The sequence below is a fragment of the Pelmatolapia mariae genome, linkage group LG17 (genome assembly GCF_036321145.2).
Source record: "Pelmatolapia mariae isolate MD_Pm_ZW linkage group LG17, Pm_UMD_F_2, whole genome shotgun sequence".
In the NCBI taxonomy this organism is placed as follows: domain Eukaryota; kingdom Metazoa; phylum Chordata; class Actinopteri; order Cichliformes; family Cichlidae; genus Pelmatolapia; species Pelmatolapia mariae.
The window spans coordinates 4,217,424-4,237,402 of record NC_086242.1 but is presented as its reverse complement, the minus strand read 5'-3'; the positions used below and the strand labels follow the sequence as shown (position 1 = coordinate 4,237,402).

Here is a 19,979-nt window from a genome sequence, read left to right as displayed (position 1 = left end):
TTTCTAAAAGAAGTTTATTGTCGTTGTGGGAACAACTTCCAAGCACCTTTCACAGGAGAGCATTAAAATATATAAGTGCTTATGGAACTGTGGTAAACATCCACTGACAACTTATTGGCAGAAAAAGAATTCATTGTTTAGATCAGGGACACCAAAACATGGCTACAAGTTACATTTCCTATTCTTTAAATGGCTTTGCTACAAATTACATCGAAGGCTTATCAAGCCAACTGTATATTCTGGGGCATTCACTAACATCACTGAACGAGGCTCTGCTGGTTATTTTGAGGTTTCTTTCTGTAAACTAAGGTGAATGGATGGAAAGCAGTCCCTCTGAATCACCACTCAGGTGAATCTCATAATACATTCTTTATTCAGAAAAGATTTTTTTTTAATGAAAGTTGGACATTGTGACGCTTTTTTATTATCACGTTTTCTCGTGATTTGTTTGTTTATTTTATGATCCTGGGATGTTTTTATTACTTGTGGTTTTCTTTTGTTTTTTTGGATGCTTTAAGTCTTCCTGCAAAGCACTATGTAATTTTGTTAAATACAAATTTGATCAGTTAATGTTTATTTTTGGTCCATCAACCTATGAACAAGTATGTGGTTTAAATAATAAACATGAACAACAAAACTACTTTGTTCTAAACACTGAATATCCCACCTTTTGGCCAGATAAAATGGCTTAGCTGGTCTGTGTAATCCTGTGTAAACATACCTGTAGTGAGTTCAGCACCTGTCTCAATCAATGTGGAAACTGGAGTACCAGTTGCCCCTCAGTCCAAGAAAACAGATATTTTGGTATATTTAGGTTTAACTATTTTACATCTATGTAGGTATCTAGCTTTGCAGGAGTATGACATCAGCACAGTGTAAAATGCTGTGATTGTTTTTTGTGTGTGTGTGGTGTCAATGTGTGAGCATTTAAATCCACTTACCAATTGAGCTGACTCTGGTTGGTGGTCCTCCAATGCTGGAGGGGGCAATGCTGTGCTTCATGGAAGTGGGGTCCAGCTTGTTCGCAGCAGCAGCAGCAGCAGCCGGCACCTGTGGGGAAGTTGGGGGGGAGTTGGGTGACTTGCTCTCGGATGCCTTAGGCTTGGCCGACAGGTTCAGTGGCTGTGCACCCTCACTGTCCTGCAAAAACCAAAACAGCACAGTTTCGCCTGCTGTGACCACCGAAGGAATTTGGAAGCGGGAGGCGCGGGGACCACCCTCGCCCTCCCCTCACCGAGACCACTTTCAATGGAGGTGTGCTAATCAAACGGGAGCCCATGCACAGCAATCTGAGGCAAGCCCGGGCGGGACGGATCACAAGGTGCATGCCACTGCCCCTTTCCAAACAGCTCGTAATAAGCGAAAAGATAAAACATAAAAATAACGGCACATACAAAAATAAATATTTGCATATTTTGGTGCGAACCACTGACATTCACATGCAAAATAACCGACTTCCTGTCACAGCAAACTCAACCTTCAAACAAGGCAGTTCATGCACGTGCACACTCCACATGCAGGCTCCAGCAAACATGCACTATGGTGCTTCACATGCTAAAAACATCCAAACACATGAGGACGAGAAACACCTTGAACTCATTCGTAAAACTACAGTCTTTCACAGAGAAAAACACCTCCCTCAGAGAGTCTTTAGAGGTGTGAGAGTCTTAAGACACTGAACAGACGGCTGTCTGTCACTTCAATGTGCACTTGGTCCATTAGAAACGGGGGACCTTCATGGTCGGGAACGTGCGTGTGGGGAAAAGCAGAGAAGCCCTTTCTGCCTCACCCAAAAACACACCCATAGCACCTAACAAACGATCAATACGATTCTTAAAGCAGCTGGTTTTTGAGGTCCATTTTGTTAACAATATTTATCAGAGATAAACACAATCCCTCCACTTCCTATTACTCATACTGCACAAACCTGGGCTGCAATTAAACCAGAGGAGCAGAAGGGGGCGCTCGTAAGATAGCCCTCAATTAATAGGAGTTAATGGAGCTAAAATAATTTTTCTCAATCTGATTTTTATTTTTAGACCAAAGCCTCAAATTTTATTTCGCTATTTTAACTTTTTAGAAAATATGTCCGAGCTGAAATAGAATAACAAAGTCCTTTTATCTTCCTTAAAGGGAAACTTAGTTGTCCCATAAAAATGATAGCATTTTGCTAATGTGTGTTGATGGGTCATTAAGGTTAATAACACAAAACATAAAAACTAAAACATGGTTAAAATGACAGAGAACTACATGCGTACAAGAAGCAGCTGGTGGGGGAGGTTGACTGTGATCGCTATCATGTGGCTGCTCGTAGCCGCTGCACATTTCGTGAGTGAAATCAAAATGGTGCGTGCTGTTAAGTGGTTTGTGGTGTTGTGACACCCCAAAGATATTTGACTACAAATAAACCTGACAAAAATCTAAAAGTGGAGATCACCTTCTATTGGAAACAGAGACCATTTTTGGAGAAAAAAAATGTTTACTCCAAAAAATTTACATGCTTGACGTGTAACACAGTAAGGATCCATTCGTTCTGTACCATCTTCTGAGCGCCCCACATGAAATCGGAAATCCAGACACTAAAAAACGTAAAGTATTCCTAAATTCTTTGATTCGATTAAATTCCCTCATCCATCTATCCCTGTGTTGCTCGGCACACAGCAACATCCTCAACACAACAGACAGCGCTCCTTAAGTAAATCGCCATGTGGACCACCACTGTTATCATGTTAACTGTCATGGCAACATCACCCCTGCTGATGACCTAATCCAATCAGGAGGAACCTTAGAAGGTCACATGACAGGAAGGAAGAATTGGATCGCAGAGGGGCCAGATGTACACAAACCACTCTGTGTAATTAAAACTCCACAATTAAAAGCCAGACACAACATGAGGGGATGGAAGGCTTAACGGGTCAGCCAGCTAAAGGCACACAACAGAGTCAAAATGAGGCCTACAAATACAGTTTCCTTGGTTGTTTCGCAACATTCATCTTGTGTATACTTTGGAAAACAGGATAAAAGAGAAATTTTGCCATTACAGGTGTAGCGAAATTTAAGCCTTACAGCAGAGAGAATAGAGACATTATTTGTCCTTATTTTCTGGTCATTAGTCTAATTGCTGCTTAGGCAAAGTAGAAACTGGCATACAGTGGAAAAGAGAAACTATTGTGTGTATGTGTGTGGTATATTCACTCATTAAGGCCGACTTTCCCTGATTCCCACTCCTTGAGTCTTACTAAGCCTTATGAGCCCCCCACAACTCAATTAAGCCTTTCCAATTAAGCCCCCCTACATGTGTACGTGTTCATGCATGTGCGTGAGTGTGTGTGCGCGCAATGAGGCCTAACCGGATTGTCCTTCATTAGGAGGGGTGGGGTGGGTTGGGGGTGGGGGCTTTCTAAATAGATGGAGGACCCCCCAAAGATGCCTTCAGTGAGACAATGGGCCGGAGAAGATGAGGAGAGAAAGGAGAAAACTGAGGAGGATCTTCTCAATCCTGACCCATATTATGGTGGGCTTTGGCTGGGAACGTGTTTGAATATTTATTACAAATAGATAATGCCTATGCCTCTTGTACAGTGGATTGGGGGAGTTTCCCTTCGCGCCAAGCCAAATCCTGTGGTGGGAAGGTGGCCAACCTGCATTATGCCAGTGTGGAGGAATTAGTTTAGACAGTGGAGCTGAGAGGCTTGGACCGACTTGTTTGTGTGCGCGTGTGTGTGTGTGTGTGTGTGTGTGTGCGTGCGAGTGTGTGCGCGCGAGTGTGTGCGTGTGTCACTGTAAGACATTGTTCAACAAGCTCTAAATCTCATGACAGTGTGTGTGTGTTTATGTGTGTGAGAGAGGCCTCTAAAGCCTCTGAAAGGCTTGGAATCTTGAATTAATACAATTGCTTTTGTGTCTCTCTTGGCTGATGAAACAGTCTCCAGCTTTGAGACCGAAAACATGCAGAGTGACAGTGAGAGCCAGAGGGACACAGAGAGACAGAGGAGAAGCAGAAGGGGAGAGATAACACGTATAAAAGTGTGTGTGTGTGTGTGTGTGGGCTGTATTTCACTTCTGTGGATGCCGACATGTGAAAGCGACATCAGGGTTCTGCATCTTATCGCAGGAGCTGACGGTTCAATTAACAGGACAAGTGTGTGTGTCACTACAGTTTATCCCAGTCAGGCCTGCGTGCGTGTGTGTAGGTGTAGAGGGGTGTGTGTGTGTGGGGCGGGTGCTAAGGACAAGACCCTTAAATGTGCCTTTCACTCTTCATCTCTGCATCTTTCCTCTCTTCTGCATCTCTTTCTTCCCTTCCAGCTATAAGTGACTGTTCAGATATTAATTACACTGTCATAGTTTCCTGTGTGGCACACACTCAAATTAACTTGTTGATTTGTGGATTTTCTATCTGACTCCAATCATACAGGAGTTTGAAGATAAAACGGGCAGAAATATTGAACACAATATACATCTATTATTTGAGTAAATGATTTTCATATATGCACTCTTAAATAATGAAGCACAGTATTATGAGTTATAGCATAATACTGCATAAAATTACTGTAGACCCCTGAGGGTCTCCTGAATCCACTTTAAGAAGCACTGTACTAGGCTATCAAAGTTTCACAAAGGGAATTCTGTACCCACTGATAATGCACATCGCCATTAAAAGGATAAATAAGCAATGTGCAGAAAACATATTACTACACGATCAAATAGTCTCAAATAGGGATGCAGTATTGAAGCAACCGGGTTACGTATGGTGCACTGAAACACAACATTGTGTGGGTCTGTATGCATGCCTGTCTACATCTGAAGATCCACTCTTGCATATAAGAAAGCTGCATGTAATTGCAGTTGCAGTGATTTGACCGTGTGTGTGTAGGTTCTAGTTGGTGCCTAGCTCTACACCTGTGTGTGCATGTGTGCTTTTTTTTTTTTAATGTATGTGTGTTTGTCCGTGTCTCACCCGAGGGTAAAGCACTTAAGCAGTGTGAGCCTGAGTCCAAACAGCTGTGAGCAGAGGTGGGCAGTGGGCCTTTAAATGACTAGAGACCTGAGATAGAGCCCACAGGGAGAGCACACCACTGAAATATACATGTCACTCGACCAGAGAGAGAGAAAGAGTGTTAAAGGGAATCAGTGAGAGCACCTCAGTGGTCAGCCTGAAAGAGAGAAAGAGGAAGAAAGAAAGAAAAGAGAAAGAAGAAATCAAGAAAGAAAACTCTCCAAAGCACTTATCTAATGTTTGTGAACAGCTCTGTGGTCAGTCTGCGATTTTGCCTCTATGGAGACTGTCGGGGTCCGCCTTGGTCCACTCCCCAGTCAGCCACTCCCGCTGGACTGGGGAGGCCATTACGACTCCCTGCTTCTCCTCCACCACAGGCCACAGCACTTGCCTGTCTTCCATATATATGGTAATAACGTGTGTGACAGTGGGGGCAGGATGGCTGGATGGCAGAGTGTGTGTGTGTGTATGTGATGGAGATGTAGGGAGGGGCTGATGGACAAGGAAGTAGGGGTGCAAGCTCTGGGGTCAACCACATGCTTTAATATGTGTCATGAACCAGTCCTGTTTGAGTGTGTGTGTGTGTGTGTGTGTGTGTGTGTGTGTGTGTGTGTGTGTGTGTGTGTGTGTGTGTGTGTGTGTGTGTAAGTAAACACAGGGGTTGGAACAGGGCAAGAACAATGCAGAAATGAACAGAGACGAAAAAGTTAGAAGTAGCAAAAAAGATGTGGAAGTGGAAATAAAGAGGACAGGAAAGAATAGTTTAGGAAAGACAAAGGAAAGGAGAAGGAAGGCAGAAGAAGAGGAAACCCGGAAGCTTTAATTTATGTGGCAACAAATGTGAATTCAGCTTGTCGAACTTGGTGGGATTTTGATAGTCTAGTATTACTTATAGACACAGTGCCTGTGTTTATGATTGACTATAACATTTATGAGGGTCACAGAGTGGACAGAGAATGGTAGGAGGCATGGCTGTGTGTGTGTGTGTGTGTCTGTCTGTCTGTGTGTGTGTGTGTGTGTGTGTGTGTGTGTGTGTGTGAGAGAGAGAGAGGTGGTATGTGTCCCAATGGCCAACCAGATATTCATAGAATTCCACTTGGATGGTCACAAGGCTTCTCCTCGCCCCTATTGGGCAGCCAGCCGAGAAAACGGCAGAAGCACTAATACATCCTGAATTCCGACCAGATACCAGCTGGAAGTTTCTGATAAACCTTTGGTGTTTGAGGTGAGCTGATCGAGGACCAAGTTGTACTAAGGTATAGAATGAGAATAGAATGAGAAGCAGATCGCTGCTTGGGGCACTTGTTTGATAAGAGAAAAAAAAAACATAAAAATGTGGCTGCGACACTTGGGAACACATTTTTCAGCTCATGCACTGGAAGTCATTCACTCTCAGCTAGCGTGGTCACACTGGAAAGGCCAGCATGTACGCAGTTCGAGTAATTAGGCTGCTAAAGCCTTTTTGAGCTTTAATTGACTGGATTTTTTTTCTCCCCTGAATGAACTGGAAGAATTTACCCGACGCAGTAAGAATATTTTAACTACCATCAAGAATTTTTTTTAAGGAATAGAGACTGATGCTGAATTGAGAAAATAAAACTTATGGAAAATACTTCCACAGACAGAAAGCTGAAATATTCCACTGACAGCTTTCTTGCAAACTTGTTGAAAAATAACACTTTAGTGATATCAGAGACAGGAATTTGAAAAGCAGATGTGATTGCTAATTAAAAACTTCAGAAATTAAATGTCATTTCCTAAGCTGTGGATTTTTTTTTAAACATTCATCAAGTCGTGCTCGTTATTGACGAAGAAACCTTGTTAGCCAGCTTTCAAACCACAAAAACATGCGCACACACACAGATGTGTTACTTTTCTTCTTTCTTACCTTGGTTTTATTTGGTGGCGGGGAGCTGCGGCCCTTGTCACTCTGTGAATGTGTGTTGGTGGGTGGCGAGTGCGTGCCCAGGTTGGCTTGGGGAGGATGGCTGCCTCCGTGCTGCTTGGCCCCAGGGGAAACCTGCATGGCTGCTAGCTGAGCAGCATACAACTGCTGCAAGGTCAGAGAGAGACAGGTAGAGAGACAGGGACGGGAGGGGGAGACAGGATAGAGGCAAGAGTTGGGTCGGTGGGACAGTAAGAAAGGGAGAAGAGAGGGGGTAAAAAGAGAGGGGAGGAGGAGAAAAAAAGGAGAAGAAAGGATGACATGAATAAATGAATAGTTGAGACCACAAAAAAAAGAAAAGAAAAGAAAAAGGCGGCTAAAAAGCTCTGGAAGGAGAGGCCATTAGTGGCCCGGCCTCTGTTTGTGTGACAGAAAGATAGAGTGGGACATCTCCACTGTCAGCCCCCCTCCCACCCCATGGGAGAAGCGCTAACAGCCTCTCTGACAGGCCTCGAGACGGCCATGTCCCCTCCAGGTGCATCGTGGGAGAAAGGCAAACACTCTGGCTATCGAGGTCACGATGGAGAGCCCAGCTCTTGCTCAAGGTAAAAAAAAAAAAACTGATGATGGAGAAGGAGAGAGAGAGAAATTTGTGACGCTACATGCCAGATGAGACATGCCAGGAGTGTCTTGTGGCCCTGTGATGTTTTTAATGCGTCGACAATAAGATGCAAAAACAGACGCAAATGTCGTGAAATAGGTTTAAAATAAAGATAAATTGATTCAATAACTACAGTAGGAGGTAAAAAAAACCCCAAAACACTGTTTTCGCTATTCTTATTTATGTATTTAATTAATTTCCAATTAAGTAAAAGCATTATGGTGTGAGCTGCGATGGTGCGAACATACTCTGGGATATTTATGCAATAGCATTGTATCACACAAAACAGTCTCTGGCCAGTATTTCCACAGCAACAGACACAGCATAATATTCACAACTTGGACGAAGCTTCAATATTCATAAATGCCTCTTTCTGTCTTTCTGCTCAAAATCATCCCGCAAAGCTCAATTACTTTCATGTTGGCTAATACAAATCTCTAAGACGCTGGTTTTGTGTTCCTCTGAATTGTTAGTGCTTCCTCTGAAGAGCAACATAATGGTTGTTTTTGCACGAAGTAACTGATGTGTTGTTTTTCTTTTCTTTTCTTTTTTTTGAATAGTTATAATTGTTATTATTTATTTCTGGTGGAATATTTTTCTGGAAGAAGACCATCCTTTTTTTTTTTTTTAGTTTAACTTCCGTCCTTCTGTTGGTGCTTGGCTGCCGGCCACCAGCGTCAAACAAAGGCCTGTTTATGCAAATGGACAAGGAAGAGATGCTGTCACTGCTGTTTCTCTCTCTCTGTCCATTTGTACCTCACTCTATCTCTCTTGACAGCCACATTAGCTCCTTCTCCTCTTTGCTATTTTAAACTAAGACATTTATCTCTTTAACAAGGGGGAAAAAAACAGAGACATTCAAACTGGTGACGTGCGCGTGCGCGCACACACACACACACACACACACACGCACAGCGGCATAATTGTTGGAAGAATCTGATATTTGAATATGAAATAATCTCTTCCTGACTGCCATTCATTCATATAGTACAATATTTACTGTCCAACAATTCAACAGCAGAGCAAAAGCATGTTTTCTATGTTCTCTCTATCCTTTTCTATTACTTTTATCGATTTTCCAAACTTATAATTTCGCTCTAAAACAGATACCTGCCATTCCAAGAATTGCATTCAGAGGTAAAATAAATAAATAAATCAAAATACTGTGAAAAGTAACTTCATCCCTGATAATCACTTTGGCGTTATGGAGTTAAAAAAAGGGCAATCCACATTTTTCACTGACTGTTGAGAGCCTTGCCCCCCCCACTCTAAAGTGTAAGGCTCTCACACTTTACTGTTTGCTCCTGAGTAGTCTCTTGTAAGTGTAAAATACACAGAAGCAAGTATTTCTTTTCTGATGAGTATCTGTATAGATTTCTCAAACATGAGTGAAGTACATGATTGAGGTACATAATGTGCACTGGATGTATTGCTGCTGCTGTGAGTTCCATGGACGTGGCACAGTTGACCAGCTCGCTGAGATCAGATCAGCCGGTGCTTGTTCATTGCTCTTCAATTAGCTGTACTGTAGCTCCTGCAAAGGAGGGGAAGGCGGGTGGTGTGGGGGTGGACTTCCAGCCGAGCATGAAAACCCCTCACCCCCCCCTTCCCTGCTAGCCAAACCCCCCCGGCGAGTGGACCACAGGCGGTGTGTCTGTGTGTGTATGTGTGTGTATGTGTGTCCTGCCATATTCGGACCAGTGGTTCAAAGGCCTCTTTATTTACGGAGTGAATTGAGTTCCATTACAAGGCCAGCTCCCGTCACTCAAAGCCTGCTCAATGGGCCGGCGAGCAATGACACACACACACACGCACACACACACACGGTACAGAGGGCAGAGGCACTGTGGAGCGTGCCCAGAGCGTCGCCACAACGACATACATGTCAACAAACAGGAAGTGACAGCGCAAAGCCCCCTGGGGTGACTAGAGGAGTGAACACACACACACACACAGATTGGGGAGGGGGGTGCAATTGCAGTTGCAGGATGAGACTAAGGAATTTGAAATGTCACTCACAACCCAGGCACACTGCTGAGCTGTGCATATGTGTACAGCCCTTCCCTCTTTATGTCCCTAATCCCTTAATGTGAAACAAGCAATATGTCAATAGAATTTTTACATGTGTGTCTGTGTCTGTGTGTCTGTGTGTAGCCCGACCTCTATGGACATGAGGTGGGGAGGTGATGGGAGACTGCTGGTGTTCTCTGACTGAAAACATGGGGTCACTCTGTGGTATTAGTAGTACTGACACTATCTTGTGTGCATCTTCCCTGACACACACAATAAGCGGTGTCCATTCTCTTGTTTTGCTGTTTCTCTTGTCAGCTTAGTCACTGGGGATCTGTGTGTGTCTGTGAATCTTGGTCAATAATCTGCAGCCTTAGACAGATTACAAGCTTGCCTCATCTTTGTTGTCCGAGTACGCCGACGCCTCAGAGCGGTCTGAGCTCTATTGTTTACGTGGACACGAGGACTATTGTATAGATCTTAATGGATTCTTCTCTGTCTATCTGAGCGTGTTTTTTTTCACCCCCACTTGTGGGTTGTTTTGGTACTTAGAGACAAAAAAAGAAGACAAGCCTCGGTAAAACTGATAATGAGTCAGAAGCGTCTGACACAAACGCTGTCCGATCTTTACGTCTTATCAACCTCTTCTTCGATTTTGCTTTCGAGCCTTTGTTCTTGTTTGGAAACCTATGTGTGATTGAACAACAATAAACTGAATAAAAACAACCCACACAGAGAGATTACTTCACCACAATATAGTGGTCAAGTTTAAATAAAATAACTACAATGCTTTCTTTATACCTTGACAGCAAACATCTCAAGTATTTTGGTTATTTCTTTTTCTTTGTGCTCTCTTTAAAGTATTGAATAGAACGAAATAACCAATATTTAGCTTTTACTTTAACATCGCTGGGTTACTTAAAGTGAAAAACTTCTCAACAATGCAGTCTATACTTTATTTTGTAATTTCACCAGAATTTAAAGACGGAATATAAAAACTGCCGCTCAAAGTACGTGGGACTTATACACCAAAATGTTTCTATGAACTCTATTTTCTATAAAAATCTATTTTTCTCTTAAGTGTTCAGAAGTTTTATCTGCTATCCCTGCTGCTCACGGGCTCACAGTGCAATCTCAAAAAGAAATCTCTCAGCACCTCCAACACTGAAGCATCTGAGAAAACTGCTGTGTTGCTATCTTTCTTCCTTCCAGATAAGGTTTTGTAGAAAAAAACGACTTGCGCGATTGATTTCTCGTTTACCTCTCTCATCTGTTCCTCTTTTTCCCCTCCCCTCCTCCCTCTAACCGCCCGTCCGTTGTTCGTCCATCTATGTCTCCGGTGTACAGTGCGGTAATCCAGGACAATATGTTCCAACATCTGCCTCTCCATATGATGCCTGACCCATGCCATTGACCCTCTTTATACCACGCCGCACACACGCACACACACACACTTTGTTGCGCACAAACACACTTTATTCCAGTGCTTACCTCCGTTCCTTCATCTCTTTTTCTCTCTGTTTATCCTTTCAGCTGATCATCCTCTGGTACTTTTGCCTTTTCATCGTTACCTCCAATCTCTCTCTCTCCCTCACCAGGATAAGTGGATTTTCTTTTCATTTTTCAATTCTCTGTCTGTCCTTCTCAGTCCATTTGTGTGATGTGGATGATATCAATGATATCAAGGGTCAATAGGGAGCCAGATTAACATGCTCTAATGCACAATGTCACACTCATCCCACAGATTAAGATGCTAAATGCCAACCTTGTACACTCCAAAGCCTCTACTGCCTTGAAAAGCTTCTGTAGAGGATTCAGTGTTAAGCTTCTATTGACTTTAAGAGCCACTCTGTTGATTTCTATGGAGGACGGTTCAAACATAGAAAAAAAAAGCTTTAAATCATTGAGTTTAATACATTTTTCTAAGAACTGCACTTATCTCGACACTGTGCTTTTGAAAGGTTTTCTTTCGGTCTTCTTTCTTTCTGTGTGCACATTGGATACACACAGATTAAGCCATTATTCCAAACTTGATTTCTTGCTTCGTATCTACAGTGTATCGGCCGCAAGGAACAAGATTCCAAATAGGACTGAGATTTCTGCGATGTCACAATAAAAAAAACTGGCACAAAAGAAGTTTCAGTCAGAATCACTTTAGTCAAAAGAAAAACATTATTTTTTTATCTGCAATTATTTATATTTGGCTGTAAGGCTGTACTCTGTTTAGAGCAGCAAAAGGACCCTCATACAGAACAGAGGTGGCATTAATGACCACACACAGTGTGAACGGAGGAGCTGTGGTGGAGGTGGGTCGCAAAGCGGCTTCCAGTTGTGCAGGAAATGTGGGCAAGTTTAAGCAAATACTGAGAACTGTGTAAACTTTGCCACTTGGATTCATAAAAATGTATAAAAAATGAGCTATCAGCTGATATGAGCTGACTGCCTGACAACTAACATTATGCAGGACTGTGTCAAAGTAACATTCTTGTTCATATTATGAACTTTAAGAGAGAATTCATCAATTTAACAGTTCTTTAACTTTAAATTACAAATATGTTTGTTTTTGTACATTTTAGTAAGTTTGTAGAGTCCTACGTCACAGAAAATAGGACAAAGTGTTTAAAGACAGAGGTGTTAGTTAATAACGTGCCAACAAAAGATTGTGGGGTTTTGTGTTTTAGCGCTTGACAAGGAGTGGAGCCAAGGGGTAACCACAGCCACGACAGACTAAAAGCTGGCCACCCAAGAGAACCAGTGGTGAAGCCACTATTAGAAGCTACACTCATATTCATAAAACTGGAGTTACATAGAGTAACAGCTGAACAGTTTCTCTGTGGCTGTTGTCCCTACACAGACAGTTTAATAACACTACTGCCCAGTTAGACTGCAGCTCTCCTCTAACAGCTTTATCAGCAATAATTAAAAAAAAAATCACATTAGCAACTGCTCAAAGTGAGAGCTACATAAAGAAGCTTAATATATGAGTGTATTTAAAGGAAGTATTCAAGCCTGCATAGGCAAATAAGCGAGTGAGCAAAAAAAATCCTGCACCTATACACTGGAACAGGAAGAATATCCATATCTCAGACTATACTGCTTCACTTCAGCCTCCTTGTTTACAGTTTCATCAATGCAAGCTGCTTGTACAGGAGCCGCTGCTGTTTTTAAACAATAACTTCAGTGATTTATTAGCAAAAAATAGAGAGGGATGTATAAAATTACCAGGTACACTAATTGAAGCAAATTGAACCAGCAAGGTACCAAATGCAGATTTTGATCCTATATGTGGGTGTATATAATATACCACTTTCCCCAAAGTGAGTCAGTCGGATGTGCTGTGGTACCAAAGTTAACGACCTAAACCGGATCAATAGTGCTTAAGATAAGAAAGGCTCTTTGTGGACTGTCAAAAAAAGCCCTTTAACTCCTTTTCAAATCAAAATGTATTGGATTTGAATTTAATTCAATTTGGACAACAAATATAGATTCTTCATATTGTTGAAGACTAAACCTTCCATCCCAGGTGCACGGGAAGTGAAGCATATATGAGAAGCGTGCGTACAAACTGTAATCACTATGTTTGTGTGTGTGTGGTTCAAGTCCAGCCCACATGTTGAAATAACACACCCGGGGGCATGTCTGCATGTTCCCCTGAATGCACCTTAGTTTATTGTCCATTGTATCTGAAAATCTTTCATTTTCTGTCTTCATTTGTGTATGCGTGTCGGCTGAATGGGTTCACTCGTGTCTTCCCCGCCAAACCGCTGTGTTGCCGTGGCGACCCGAGGCCCGAGCTAACTGTCATGTCTCGTCTGGGCGACAGAAACACCTCCTTATCAAATGAGGGCGCAGAGACGATCCCAAAGGAAATCCATCCACATTGAGACATCTGTACTTGTGTTAGCCCTGGCAAATCCGTTTCTTTGTGACAAAGCCTTAATCTCAACGTGCGCCTGTGTTTGTGTGAGCGTGCATGTGGATGTGTATTTCTCTTGGAGGATTGGAAGAAAGAAATCTGACTGAGTGAGATGGGTTTTCCTTTTTTTTTTGCACTTGTTGTGTTCTTTTGCCCCTCCCTGCTTGTGTGTGTGTGTGTGTGTGTGTGTGTGTGTGTGTGTGTGTGTGTGTGTGTGTCTGATTGCAAGGTGGACAAAGCTGTTCGACTGGAGATTTTGAGTGAGTCTGAACACAGTCGAACATATGGACAGCTAGATTGAGGCAGTGATAACAGACAGAGAAAATTATTCTGGGGCTAAACACAAACGTACACACACACACACGCGAGCAATAATGAAATCAGTGACGACAGCGGGGTCCGTTCTCCATGATAGAGTTACACAGCTATTCTATTCTCCCTGTAGTGTCTAGCATATGGAGCTGCACGTTTTGGCTGACAGGTGCAAATGTATTACACACCCTCTGTCTGACCTTTAACCCATAATTTCTCATCATTCCCCTTGTGTGTAAGTGAAAAGACGTGTAGAAATACACGAAAACATGTGTGTCAAATGCAGCTGTTTCTCTCAGATGTACACAGGTGGCCAAGTGTACTGAGGGTGAGCTCTGCACTGGTGCTTAATGTGTTTCAGACAGGCGAGTGAGAGGATGCCAGTGCAAGCTCTTAACCCCTCTGAGAGGGGGGCCCAAAGCCCACGTGGATCTCTGAGTTCTAGTCGTGTGTGTTTTTCTATGCGGGGCAGACAGTGGTCAAGATTACATAAGTGGAAGGCCACTTATTTTACATACACACAGAGGAAAAGCACCAATCTCATCCTCTTATAAGCTGGATAACAGATGTTAGCTTGTTTTCCCACCCGTGTTTTACCTTTCCTATTTAACTCTCTCTCACCTCTGCCCTGCTTTCGACAGAGTCCCCTGAGGTGCATGTAGATGAAAGCTGCCCCTTAAATCCTGGGTTCAACTTTGTCATAGTTTCCTTTCTTTGGTCAACATCTCCGAAACAGATAAAATAAAGAATTTGTCAGTTTGGATACTTTTAAAAATCTCTACATGCAGTGAAAAGACACACTGATTGTCAAACAATGATTTAATGCTTTGCCTTCTGGTTTGTGATACAAAAAGTTCTGGACACTTCATTTTAAAGGCATGCTTGAGTACAGTGATCCAAACCTATTCCTTAGGTTAAAAATATCCCTCTTTTGGTTTATTCAGAGCCATCGGTAAAGTCTGTGCTGTTAAGGGAGATTGAAATGTCTTCAGCATCACCCCCAAATTACCTCTGACAGCCAATCTGAATATTTCTGTGCTCTACTCTGCATGCCGGCTCCCACTGAACTGCATCAACCCCATTTGCTCCCTATCACAGGACAAAGCCGAGGGCTATGCTTACATTTGTCACATCTCTCTGTTTGTGTGTGCTTTTTTTTCCTGAGCGCTGATCATAAAGATCATGTTTTTGTGGGATCACTTTGGTGTCAACACTTTGGCTGAAAGTGACAGCTGTGCATCCCCCCCCTGTGGCTGTGTTTGTGGTCTTGTCTAGCTCAGTGCGCAGCAGAATGTGGTGTGAACACTGTCAGGGTTAGGGGAATTGTTCACAATGGCATCATCCCAGTGAGAAGAGAAATGTCTGTGATATATCTGAAGGTTTGTGGCTGCTGCTGGAAGTCATTTTTATGTTTCTGGCCCCTAAGTTTATTTCTGAGAGATCAACTGTAGGTGCTATAGCCTTACCTGGAGCTGTAGGGGTCCCAGACCTGGTGTGGCGGCAGCAGCAGCAGCCATCGTTGTGGGGATGAGCTGGAGAGGGTAGGGATCACCTGAAGACAAGAATCACATTTTTTCTATATAAAATGAAATATCAAATTAAAAACAATGACTGCTTTCAGAGCACTTTACACACCAATGGCACCTTATCCTCAATATCCTCCTCCCAGTTAGACTAGGATGGCTCTGTGACCCCTTCTCCACCCATGTCTCCATTTTCCTCTCCTATCAGCCTCCATCTCTCTTGTTCACTCTTTCCCCTCATCCTTTTGTTTTTCTCCTCCCTCTCATCCCACTTTAGTCTCTTGCTCCCTCTCTCCTCTCCCCCATAAACCCTCTCTCCCACCACCACCACCGCTGCCACCTGAGTCCCTTTCTGCAGCTGTTAAAGCCATCCTTTGTGTCCGCTGCCGGTAGGGCCCTAATGAAAAGCCTGATTGTGTGTCCTCCTCCTTAATACCCCCTGACAAAGAGCAGTGAGGTGAAGGGATTCTGATAAAGCCAGCCCCAGCACCGTAATTAAGAGCCGCGACTGCCGATTGCTGTTCTCCGCTCTCCCTTTTTTCCCCTCAACTGTCTGTTCTCCTGCTTTGCGGACACAGCGCTGCTTTCACTGCTCCCCTCACTCTTCTCCTTTGCTTCTTTCCTTCTTGGTGCCTTCTTCACAAGTTACTCGCTACCTCTCCATTTTGTCTCTTCCTTTCCTTCATCCCTCTCTCGCCCTTCTGTCAGGAGTGATAAATCAAGAGATAGATGGATGAACAGGGCGGAAGAGATGACAGAAGCGAGGTGGAGAAAGAAAGGGGAGAAAAGGGCGAGTTTGGATTATTAGTTAGTAGGTGCAGATAGGCTGCACTGTAATTACTCAGAGAGAGAGAAAGAGAAAGAAAAAGAGGGACAGAAAGGTCAGAAATAACAGGAAAGAGGAGGTGGAGGGTGAGGGATAGCAGTGAGAGGAGCAGAAGGGAGAAAAGAAGAGGATACGGTGTTTAATTATGGTCATATTGTACAAACATGCTGGTTGAAAGCTCCGATGTGCATTTGAACTTGCTCTTTAACTAAAGAGGAGTTGGTGGACTAGATCAGGCTTTTGTGCTGATATCGAATCCAGGAAACTTCTTTCATCTTGAAGAAAACTCGAGAACCTTCTCAGTGCTTGACCTTGCATTTCTGACCTGAACCTTGAGCACAGTGATCAGCCTCTTGGCTCTATCTATTGTGTGTATTTGCCCGTGTACGTTTTGTGTCCTAGCTTGGCACAAGCCAGACTTTCCTTACAACATATTTTCCCATATATCTTCACTCTTAAAAATAACACACACAAAAAAGAAAAAAGAGAGTGAAAGCAAAGCTGAGACATTCCTTTGTCCAGTTGGGAAGGAGGGCAGGAGGGATTAAAGAATTATTTCAGGACTGTGTATTCTAGGAGATTGGTCTGTTCTCCTTGCTCCCTGGACAAACATGAGCCCAGTGGATATTTATGCTCCTCCTGGGGGTCGCTGTAACAAAAGGGAGAAGGACAGAGAAAAGCAAACATGTTGCTCTTGGCTCGGGGACAGCGACCTAGGCGGACGAGGCTGAGATTTCTCACTGACAAACAGACGAAAGAGGGAGATGGATGAGGGCAAGTGATATATACAAAAACACTATCAGTGTCACTTTGATGTTACAATTTTGCACATTTTTTATTTTTAAAGAGGCATTATAGAATCTTTCAACATGAAAGCAACAGGCAAGACGATGCAGTTTTCTTACCATAAAGAGTAAAGCTTTCTGTGTTACTTTTTTCTGAACAATTTCTCAAGTTACTCAGACTTAATTTTTGAAATGAAAAACCTGTCTTTTGAACTTGGGATGTTTAGTTTAGGTTACTCATCTCTAAAACACCCTTTGAATCACTTTAGTCTCATCTCCAAATAACAAACAAATAAAACAGAGTTTGTCAAACTTTAGAGCGGGAAACAGCATATTTAGGCCAAAAGTCGATGCTTTATGATGGCATCAGCATTACTAAAACCCTTTTTTCAGTGAGTTGCATGTTTTATGTGCTCATAGGTGTCGAAAGCAGATGGAAAAGTAGGAACTATTGTGTTTTTCCTGTTTACTCTGAAAGGTAAAGATATAAAACATGGCCAAAATTTCAAATAACAAAGTGATCTCTTAGCATGAAGTTGCACACTCAGACATGTTTTGATCCATATGATATCATAAAGACTAAACATTAAATCAAAGATCTTTTATATGGTCATCTCAGCCTCTCCTCCAGACTCAAGCACAGAAATGCCACCCAGCTTCTGCTCAAAGCTTCTGTTTGAAAGTGCGAGCCCATCTGGGTTTAAGGAAGAAAATCTAAACTTGCACGTTTCAGACTGTGGATGAATTGAGGGGCCGCGTCAAGGTTTAGTATAAGATTAAAGAAGAGTATTTTGAACTGTTGTTCATGCAAAGCTACCCTAAAAATACCTGGAATTAAGCTTCCAGCTTTTTTCAAAAAGTTACAACCATTTCGCAGGTATGTTTTGCACTTATTTATTCGTTATCCCTCCCTCGAAGATGCTAGCTGATTTCTTAAACTGCAGCGTGAAAAAAAGACTGCGTTACTGTTCAAGTGCTTAAACAGGAGAGGCTTGGAATGCGCAGAAATCCATACTGTGCAAATAAAATGTATTCTTATCTTCCAAACTGCGAAGCGCCGTGAGAATATGTCAGCGCACAATGCTACACATGTCCTATTTAGAGCTTCACCACCAAACTACATCGACTCACAACAACTTCGAAAGTTGCCAGAGAGTTTTCTCAGGGGCGGCTTGGCCTGCCGCAGTGTGCCAGTCCGGTTGAAGTTGGCTGAGGCAGTGAAAAGACAAGCCCACTACTTGACAGGGTATTTACGTGGGCAGTGGGCGTGGGTGAAGATGGCACTAATTAAAATGGAATGGACTTGTTTGGGAAGCTGTGAAACTCTAAGTGGGGTGGGGTGGGGGGGGAGTATGCACGAGCCTGTGCGCACACTTACATATTTGTATCTGATTTGTGTGTGTGTGTGCTTGCAATTCCACAAAGCCATTTCTGGCTGTCTGGACGTGTGTGTGTGTGCGCGCGTGTGTGTGGGGGCTGCTTTGGAAACATGTTCTGGCTGCGTCCCGTGTTAATGTGAGGAGAACCTGGGGCAGGTCACATTACCACCCTCCCTCCCCCCCCTTCTGCTAACCCCCCCCACTGTGCATTTATTCTCAGCATCCCCTGGCAAGCACCAACCTCTCCTTTTTTCCTCTCTCTCTCTCCATCTCTGTCTCTCTCTCTCTCTCTCTATCATGGTAAACAACACATTGCCACACAGCCGGAGCGTGATAGCCAAAAAAAAAAAAAAAAAAATTCTGCAGGACGCCTTCATTTTGTTGCTTTTATACATCAAAAAATAGACAAGACAAAAGGAAGGAGCCAAAAGGACTGAGTGAGAGAGGGAGAGAGAGATAAAGAGAGTGTAAACAGGAAGGGTGTATTTGGACTGGTTTTTCTATTAAGAGGGAGATGTTGTTATAGGGGCGAGCTCGTCTTTTGGGAAACAACCAGACTCCTTGTGTGGGAAAATGGTAGGACTCTACCTTGCTTGCTTGGTGAAAAACATGTGAAACATCACACATAAAAGCTACACTGAAAGTTGCACCTATTCATGAATGTACAGCGTGTGTGTGCGTGCACGGATGCCACTCACTGCAGCCAGGCTTGTAGTTGAAGCCAGGGGGCATTAGGAAGCCCTGCTGGGCCGCAGCTGCCGCAAGAGTTCGCTGGTCTGGGGGAAAGACAGGAATCATCAGTGGAGGGAGTTGGCCCTGGACCTGCTGATGAAGGAGGGGGAAGAACAAGGGGGGAGGAAGTCGGAAAAGGGGGGAAAAAAAGGAAAATGAGAAGGCATAAACATTACAACCTGTCCATTTGTACAGCTCTTCATGTGTGCATGCGCTGGGAGCGATATGAACAATGCTGAAAATAAAGGTGTGTTTGCACAGTAACACAATCAAATGCATTCATATAGATACACTGTATGCATGTAATCAATGCGGAACACATGGCTGTAAAGAGAGCATCATGTCATTTCAAACACAAAAAGCCACGTCACGAGGACAGTTCACTAAACTCTAACAACAGCTGGCCTTTTCGTTTTATTTGGAAGACAGTGCTCTCTTCCCTTCTCCCTGCATCAAACCTCCCACCAACCAAAACACACACTTACATACAAACACAGAGACACAACGCTGTGTGCGCGCTTGTCGGCAGAGAGCCATACGACTTCATAAGGTTTCCAGGATTTTAAAAGGAGACGAAGGGAGAAAAAAAAGAAAAAGAAGCTCCTCCGATGGGTGACTTTGGCAGGGATGACAGGAGAGAGAGAGAAGGAGAGAGAGAAGTAGGAGACAGATGGTTGCACTAAACAGCGTTCTGCCAAAAACAACACACAAAGACTTGCGCGTGATGGACTGACTGACAGTTTGAGAGGAAAGATAGGAGAAGATAAGGCGAGGAAGACAGGGAGAGTGGAAAAAGGTGGGAGAAGGAAGGAAATAATGGAGAGTTTCTACCTATAGCTAAGGTGTAACGCGAGATGAAGACAGCAAAGGATCCCAAAGCAAAGACGGTGAAATTGTTCTAAAAAAGTCAGAATTTAAAAAAATAATGCGACAATCCTTGCGTAATCCTCT

At 43.2% G+C, this 19,979-nt stretch overlaps 1 protein-coding gene across 10 annotated transcripts in view; it reads right to left on the bottom strand.

The window, feature by feature from the left end:
- The window catches only part of sox5 (SRY-box transcription factor 5), a 284,308-nt gene that overhangs the window by 13,328 nt on the left and 251,001 nt on the right, over window positions 1-19,979 (bottom strand). For 5 of the 10 annotated variants that reach the window (XM_063500343.1, XM_063500340.1, XM_063500341.1 and 2 more), the window contains 4 exons: window positions 18,995-19,121; window positions 15,250-15,335; window positions 6,888-7,052; window positions 942-1,140 (listed from right to left, as the gene is read on the bottom strand). In XM_063500343.1, coding sequence (XP_063356413.1) covers window positions 942-1,140; window positions 6,888-7,052; window positions 15,250-15,335; window positions 18,995-19,121 — 577 coding nt within the window. The remainder of the gene's footprint in view (window positions 1-941; window positions 1,141-6,887; window positions 7,053-15,249; window positions 15,336-18,994; window positions 19,122-19,979) is intronic. The other 5 variants (XM_063500342.1, XM_063500349.1, XM_063500348.1 and 2 more) reach the window with 2 other exon arrangements.